The sequence below is a fragment of the Larimichthys crocea genome, chromosome XV, assembly GCF_000972845.2.
Source record: "Larimichthys crocea isolate SSNF chromosome XV, L_crocea_2.0, whole genome shotgun sequence".
NCBI lineage: Eukaryota > Metazoa > Chordata > Actinopteri > Sciaenidae > Larimichthys > Larimichthys crocea.
In genome coordinates this window covers 13,460,565-13,469,152 of record NC_040025.1, presented here as the reverse complement: position 1 = coordinate 13,469,152, position 8,588 = coordinate 13,460,565, and the positions used below count along the sequence as shown (strand labels likewise).

At 37.4% G+C, this 8,588-nt stretch overlaps 1 protein-coding gene across 2 annotated transcripts; it reads right to left on the bottom strand.

The window, feature by feature from the left end:
• Positions 1-2,496: 2,496 nt before the first annotated feature.
• Positions 2,497-7,230, bottom strand: rps21 (ribosomal protein S21). Of its 2 annotated transcripts, none has more exons than XM_010749980.3 (6): positions 7,124-7,230; positions 6,107-6,190; positions 5,956-6,019; positions 3,834-3,905; positions 3,284-3,339; positions 2,497-2,555 (listed from the first exon to the last, which is right to left on the bottom strand). In XM_010749980.3, exons 1-6 carry the CDS (start codon positions 7,159-7,161, stop codon positions 2,546-2,548), a joined length of 324 nt encoding a protein of 107 aa, XP_010748282.2. In that variant the 5' UTR covers positions 7,162-7,230; the 3' UTR covers positions 2,497-2,545. The 2 variants fall into 2 exon arrangements, with proteins under 2 accessions (XP_010748282.2, XP_027144025.1); XM_027288224.1 differs by lacking the exon at positions 7,124-7,230 and adding an exon at positions 6,974-6,998.
• Positions 7,231-8,588: the final 1,358 nt, after the last annotated feature.

Sequence of the window (8,588 nt, the reverse complement as noted above, 5' to 3'; positions counted from 1 at the left end):
TGCGAGCACTTTTAATTTAAGATAATAAAGCATTTTCTATTTAATCATAAACTTCATCCTAATTCTGTCCTGGGTTTGAACTATTTATAAAGGAAACATCACAAAACACTTAAGAATATATGAAAATTAATTGAGATTTAGCAATTCAATGACACATCCACCTTATTTATTAAATAGTATCGGTATCGGTGATACCGGCCTGTATTTACTTGGTTTTGGATCGATACCAAAATATAATAAATACAATATATAATATAAATACAATATTACACACCACTATAAACAACATTAACTAACGGTCACAGGCCTATCGCTACTGCGCATGTGCAACGGCTACTTTCGACCATCAGCTCCGGCAAAAAACAAACAAAAAAGAAATTACATATTATTCATTAAGACGGTTGGAAACTAGTTTTAACGCTTTCTGGATGTAGTCTGATATGATGTGGTGACTTATATGTTCACCACATCTACTTTATGAGCATTTATGTGTGAGACAAACATATTTTTTATAAAGCGGTTTAAAAATAACTGTTAGCAAAAATGGCGCCAAGTTATGAACGGTCGCTAAACCTTATAGTCAGAACATTAAAACAAATAGATAAGAATATATACTTTATTAATGTATACATACCGATTAATTAAATCATAAATAAAGGAATATATCGTAACATTGTTTTTACCCAGAGCTGCTAACTGAGCTAGTTGACGAGTAGCTATCTTGCTTCGACCGTTGACAGTTGCACATGCGCAATAACGGTCGTTTAAATTTAAAATTTGTTGTCATTTTTTATCATTAGAATTATTTTTATTAATTTAATCGGAGTGTAAACGGACTCCAACTCGACCTGCCTTCTCTTGGTCCGGGCTTGACAGGATTCCCTCCGTAGTACTTGCATTTGTGCGTGGCAATACCCTCTTTCACCACACAAACTGTCATTTGGCACACGTTGCACTCCAAAGGGGGCGCTGTTTCACACATTTCAGAAAACTTATCCCAGTTGCAAACCAGTATTTATAAAAAATTAAAATTAAAATGCATTGATAGTAATTGCTGGATGTAACGTCCTTTTCATTTTGTTGCAGCCAACAAAAAAAAACTACTACTGGACTTTCTAACACATGGATCTGAGACTAAGACTGTAAAAACAGTGACTGTAGGTGTGTCATGAGTTTTGGTTATGAGGTTCTGCATCAGTGCGGGGCAATACCCTCTTTCACCACACAAACTGTCATTAGGCACACGTTGTACTCAAAGGGGGGGCGCTGTTTCACACACACAAAGCAATTATTTTCTTAAGTTACTTGATTATAAATAAACCTCGAGAAGTCTGCTGACCAGCAAATCGTTATTTACAAAAAAATATTTAAATATATTGTTATTAATTGCTCTTTCTGTGAGACAAACACTTATTTTCTTTGTTTATTTTCATTCTGTACAATTTTCATTACTATACAAAAACATAGTGTGTAGTTTTTGTCTGCTATCCGAAAAGAGAAACTATCTATAAATAACTATAAATCTAAAATTTCTCAAAATTAAATGAAATGCATACAAACTCTAAAACTGTCTTTTTGCACTGTTTTCTCCATTTTATGTATATCTTAGCTCTTGGTTTATATAGGACTGCTTATTAATGTTTTTGCTTTTAAAAAAGAGGCTTGAATACAGAAAGTTTGGCCTCTGGGAAAATGTCGCTTAAATATAAGAATGCACTCTACATAAGCAAGATTATATTATATATTACATTATACAGAAGCTCTCATTAACTGACAGTCAGGTCAATATTGAAAATCAGCAGTGACGATGAAAACTTTATTTCTTGTCAAATGCTGCCATCTGCAGGATGAACCTCTGAAGATGAAGTCCTGTGTGAAGGTGGGAACAGTTCAGCACTGTGTCATGGTTCATACTGACCTACATGAGGAAACATCTAAACATCTTCAATCTCAACACATGAACACAAAGTTTTAGTTTCTGCAAATGCCGATTTCAAAATCTTCACTTAGGAGTCAAAACTTGGCTTCCAGTCTGACAAGCTTTAACTTTAAAATTAGTTTCTGCTTTGTGTTCTTTTGTATGTCCAGCATGTTATAGTCAGACTGCATGTGACCAGTGAACAGGCATCTTTAGACCCGTCTCAACCAAAAAGATCTCTTGTATTTATTATATAATCAAACCTTTGATCCACATCTGCATTTAAAAACTCATAAAAATTTTGCAGAATGTGCATTGTTGGAATTTTACTGATGGTCAACTCCCAACTTTTGGAATTTTTCCACTTGACAGCATGACTCAACAGAATATTACAACCACGTCTTGAATCAAGTCATCCAATGTACAGACTTTTTTTAAACAAGTCAGCAAAAGAGTCCACTGTCTCGCATTAGTCAGATCGTCATCGGTCATGAAATATTTCCTCTCGAATGAGACACACTGTTCTCAGCACGTAGCATGTTTACGCCTTTCTCTGACAAAACAATGACAAGCAAAGGTTTTTTTTCATTGTTTTATTTTACAAAGTTTCCACAGATCCAGAGTCACTTAGAAGTTCCTGTGAAACAAAAGAAGGAGAGAGGACAAGACGACATGTTAGATTTTAAATTACCAACAGATACAGATAGTGATTAATGTTTCACATTTTAAGCCTGACCTATATTTTATACTGACTTTGTTTAACTCTTATAAACCTATTTATACACTGGGTTCTCAGCCTCTATGCGTTTGATTGTGCGTCTTTGGATAAGTCCGCTGATTCATCCAATTAAGAGTTTGTAGTTACTCATTTATCTGGACATTCACCATTATTTTTGGTGAAAATTGTTAATTATGACAAAAATAGGCAGACCCCCAGCAGTACCTTTGCAGGGTCATGGACCCCTGGTGTAACTGGTTATTACTTTTTTTTAATGTGAAACCATTTTTTCCTTTTCAAACTTGCAGGACAATCTTTTTATGAACAGGTAGATCTTTCTCAGAGAACTCTTTAACATGTCGCAGTAAGTAAATAAATATATTATCAATTTCAGGCTCCTGGTGCTGGAGCATGCTGACTGACTGTATTCAAGCGTCCCGTCATTAAAAGCTTCAGTCTGCTGTGGAAAAAGTCCAGACGTCTCAGGAACTGACTGTAAATTAGTATTTTAATTTGTTTTGTGCAGGACTGTTTTTACTAAAGTGCACAGCTGATGCCCGCTCCACTGACGGAGGAACAACTTCTGCTTTGAAGCACAAAACTTTAGCATGAAGCATGAAATGCAGTGGTGGCGGTTATCGGCTTACTTTGCAACAACGGAGTCATTCTTCGCCAGCCTCAGGATGGAGTCATCAGACTCACCCTGCGAAAGGAAAAAAACACAACACGTTCAGATTTAGAAGTCATGGAAGGTTTCCATAACAGAACACAGGACGTTACAACTCAGGATGCATGGTGACATATTTCTGGGGCAATAAATAATTCATCCATAAAAGAGAACTTCACATCACTCTATGAATCATTGATGAAATTATGAAAAGCACGACAGCTGTCGTCATGTTCATGTGAAGCTGCTGCTCCGGGGGTCAAACAGCCATAAAGTACAGACTCCTGTTCCAGAGAATGTGACTGTAATTCACAATACGTGTTCCCCAATATTCCATCCTATGTAGTCTTTGCTCATCCTATGTCACAAAGATTACTGGTACTGTTTGAGATACCATAGTTACAGCGACCACAACACACTGATGTGACACACTGACTCCAACTCCACGTCTGTCCACACATTCAAACGTCTGATATTTTAATGGATGAGAGAAGCTGCACAGCTACAAACTTATTCAAGTGTTTTCTTACCATCCTGCGGATGGCGCCGCAGATAGCGTAGGTCTTGAACTGACCATTGAAGCGACCAGTCACCTTGTCGACCTGCAGACAGGACAGAGCACACATCACAAGATCATCAACAATTAAACTCCAAACCACTGATGGACTTCCAACTTCTTTGGACAAAGTTTCACATCAACTCATCTGAAAACCTGTTTTAGCTCCTTTGCCTGTCAACAAATATTCTCCCTCACTATGAAAGTTAGTTATCTAACCGCCCCTGAACATCGTCAAAGGTATAAGATTAAAGTGTGATGTGACGACAGCACATTAGGTCCAAGTGATTTGTAACAGATGTGCCACACTGATAGGTACAGCCTTGTGCACACTAGCACTGAGGTTGTTCCATTAACGCGGTACAAGCCGACCATTCGGCTCATATTCCTGTTTCGAGCTTCACTCTCACTGTGCTGTCACGGTTTACTCTTGTGGCCAACGGCATGCAAATTTTTACAAACCCACGTGGAGCCTACTGTTTGTTTTATAACCATGTTCAGAGTAAATTCAGACGGTGTAACCAGGCTGGTGGGCTGCGTACAGGCGTCTGTGTATAACCTGACACAAACCGTCTGTGTAGACATCGATTTAAGTTAGAACTACTTTCACTTTACATAAACAAGTAAAACCTGTAATTGTTTTCAGAGCAGTGTGTGCCAGGTTAGACTTCCAAAGCCAAATTAATATAACCAATCACACTGTCAGTCAACATATTAATTAGTCAAGTATTGGTATTCTTTAAAAACAAGTGCAGTCAAAAGACACAAACTTTTCCCAGGCAGCTTACAAATAAAACCTTTATCCTTTGGACAGCCTTAACTACCAGAAATACACCCAAGGATTAAAAATGAACGGAGGTATCACAGGTCAGCTTTTCACTCGGTGGTTCAGAGTAAATAAATACATTAAATAGGGGAATTATGGGTTAAATAAACACAAGCAGAAGCAACAAATATAAACTTAACTTTAGTCAATTAATCAATATCTGTACTTGTTCTTGGTGCATTTATTGGCAACTTATTGAGTCATTCACTTTTTATCTTAGCAGTCAATGTTGCTACAAATGTCCTTTCTCTGTACATATTTAAATTATCTCAGGTCAATTTTAACATAGTTACTGTTAAAATTGACCTTAACAGACGACTGTTTATTGTGGGGTTTTTTTTCCCTTTCTACTTTTTTCTAATTCTGTAGTGTATGCTACACTTTCTTCTTCTGCTGCTGTAACAAGTACATTTCACCATGGTGGGATGAATAAAGTAAATCTAATCTACAGAAGCCCTAAAGGGTCAGACATACATTTTATTCCACCCGAGATAATTTCCCTCCGTTTTCCTGTGTTTTAGTGTAGCAATGTCAGAGGAGCATGAGAATAGAATCAGGAGCGAGCGCTTAGCCCACCAGACTTTGTTTACTTGCTCAGATTTGGACATTTTCCCGGTGTATGTTCTTCTAAACGTGCTTCTACATGTGCAAATATGCTACGTAGTTAATTAGTTTCGCTTTTGTCTGTTTTTACGACCGGCAGTTTGCACGGGGTGTTTTATTTTGAAAATCCACCGAATTCTCTTTGCTTTTCTATAGCTTCCGCCCGCTCGAGGTGTTCTGTGGAAATTGACGTGTGCTGCTCGCATGTTTTATTTTATTGTTATGTACAAAAAAATGTGTCATATTAGACCCTGGATAGTATGTAAGGGTCAATGAGTAATGAAATGTTTGTATGTACTTAAGTTCCCAACTTCATTGTAAGATGAATTTAAAGCTTTAGTTAATAAAATGATCAAATTAATTCATAATCTGTCTTTTTTTTGCACGGGAAAGAATGTGGCTAGTGGAAATTCAGACTTTTTATAAGAGAACACAAACTGTTTGAGAGTTTCTGTAAAGAAAGATTTTATTTACTACAAATAAAAAGATAATTTTATTTGGTCATAATTTGTCTGTAGCTCATTTTGATTTTAAAAAATCGTATCGTGACTCGAATCGAGTCGTGAGTTGAGTGTATCGTTACATCCCTAGTGTATTTTCCTGTGTGTGTGTGTGTGTGTGTTAGGTATGATCGGACAGTGTTTAAGGCTGAAGTTCTTCCTTTTACCTCGGCAATGTTGATCTGGATGGAGGCATGGTCCTTGGCTCCGATGATTCTGTTGCTGGCAGAGCTGCAACACACATCAGCAGGTCATCTCTACAGTCTGCGTGTACAGTACCAGCATCATTCACATGTTACAGGTCATGAGGCCACTCACCATTTACGTGGGACGTACAGGTCCACGAATTCACCAGCGTCGTTCTGCATGTTTACAGGTGTGTACAGGTGGTCGCCTACAAATCTAAAAAAAAGAAAAAGTAACAAATTCAGGGTTCCCACACCTTTTTCATGAACAAATTCAAGCACTTTTCAAGCACCTTCAAGCACCAGTTTTTCCATTTTTCCAGCACCTTTAAATAGGTAGCCTACTAGTTGTGTTTGCCATGATGGTCATGGGAAGCGCAGCGGTGCCACTGTATGGCATAATAATATGGGTCTAATTAGCATTATTTCATATGGTGGTAGATTGACTGTTTTGATTTTTAACTAATTGTGAATTGGCTTGTATTCTCAGCTTGTGAGTGGTGTATTGTGTAACTACCATAGCGCAATAACAGTGACAAATAGACACACAAATTTCAAGCATTTTCAAGCACTTCACAAAAAAAATTCAAGCATTTTCACAACCTTGAAAACACTGAATTGAAATTCAAGCATTTTCACAACCTTGAAATCACTGAATTGAAATTCAAGCATTTTCAAGGAATTCAAGCATTTTCACAACCTTGAAAACACTGAATTGAAATTCAAGCATTTTCAAGGAATTCAAGCACCCGGCAAATTAAACCAGAAACACGTTTAACTAAGCCAAGCAAGCACAAACCTGAACACACGCATGTACATTTAAAACACGTCACAGCGTGTTAACGGTCGAGTTTGAGTGAACTCACGCGTTAAATCACCGCAAACACTAAAAAATAAGAGTATTTCACAATAAAAGCATCAGTTAGCTCAGCCGTTAGCATGCGGGGCCGCATGTGGCCGCTCACACACACACACACGTGACAAACTTCTTCATATTTACCGACAATTTCCCGCCACAAACACCACAAAACTATCACCTACGGCTGCATAAACACTTTATCTTTAATAAACCGCGGAGATAACGCGGCTGTGTGCGGATATGTGACGTGTTTTTAACGTTTTAAGGAGCAGAGCTCGGATACAGACTCACCGTAACGACGGATGGCCGACAGGAAAGAGAGAGCGCATGACCCGGATGAAGAAACCACTTCTCTGGGGTGTTTCTGGCGCCACCTGCAGGTTCGTGTTGTCATAACCTCAAATATAATAATTATCTCTCTTTGTTTTTACGTGTTTTGGGCAATAAAAGTTAAATAAAAAATGTACTTTAGTGAACTGCACTCCATACTGTATGCTATGGAAGCCCTAAAAGGCCATACATACATACATTTTATTCCTCTGTTTTCCTCTGATAAAGAGATTGTAATTCATTGTCATTTTATCACATTGTAATTCATTGTCATTTTATCATTCATTGTAATTCATTGTCATTTTATCACATTGTAATTCATTGTCATTTTATCAGTCATTGTAATTCATTGTCATTTTATCCGTCATTGAATTCATTGTCATTTTATTATCACTGCATTGTAATCATTGTCATTTTATCAGTCATTGTAATCATTGGTCATTTTTATCAGTCATGTATTCAGTGTCATTTTATAGTCATTGTAATTCATTGTCATTTTATATCAGTCATTGTATCATTGTCATTTTATCAGTCATGTAATTCATTGTCATTTATCAGTCATTGTAATTCATTGTCATTTATCAGTCATGTTAATCATTGTCATTTTATGAGTCATGTAATTCATTGTCATTTAGTCACTCATTGTAATTCATTGTCATTTTATCAGTCCATTGTAATTCATTGTCATTTTACAGTCATTGTAATTCATTGTCATTTTATCAGGTCATTGTAATTGCATTTCATTTTATCATTCATTGTAATGTCATTGTCATTTGTATCACTCAGTTAATTGTACAATATATCTAAAAGAGCTCATAATACCTTATGTACCTACTACCCTCTAGAAACTGCGCCCTCAGGACGCTGGGTTCCTTGTGGTTCCTTGTGGTTCCTATAGTTTTCAAAAGTAGATTGGGAGCCAGAGCTTTCAGCTATCAGGCTCCTCTTCTGTGGAACAAACTACCTTTCTGGGTTCAGGAGGCAAACATGATCATCATCCTTAAGAATAGACTTAAGACTTTCCTTTTTGATAGAGCTTATAGTTAGTGCTGGCTCAGGTCATCCCTTAGTTATGCTGCCATAGGATTAGACTGCCGGGGACTCTGTGTCTGACTATATGTTTGTGTTGATTTGTCCTGTACACGTGACATCCATTGCACGTCTGTCCGTCCTGGGAGAGGGATCCCTCCTCTGTGGCTCTTCCTGAGGTTTCTTCCACCTTTTTTCCCTGTTAAAGGTTTTTAGTGGGCAAGTTTTCCTCACTGGAACCGAGGGTCTAAGGACAGAGGGTGTCACTCCCTGTACAGATTGTAAAGCCTCAGAGGAAAATGTACTTTGTGACTTTGGGCTATACAAATAAAATCTGATTTGTTAAGTATCTATCCATCCATCCATCCATCTGGTGTTCATCTTATGAACAAAGAAG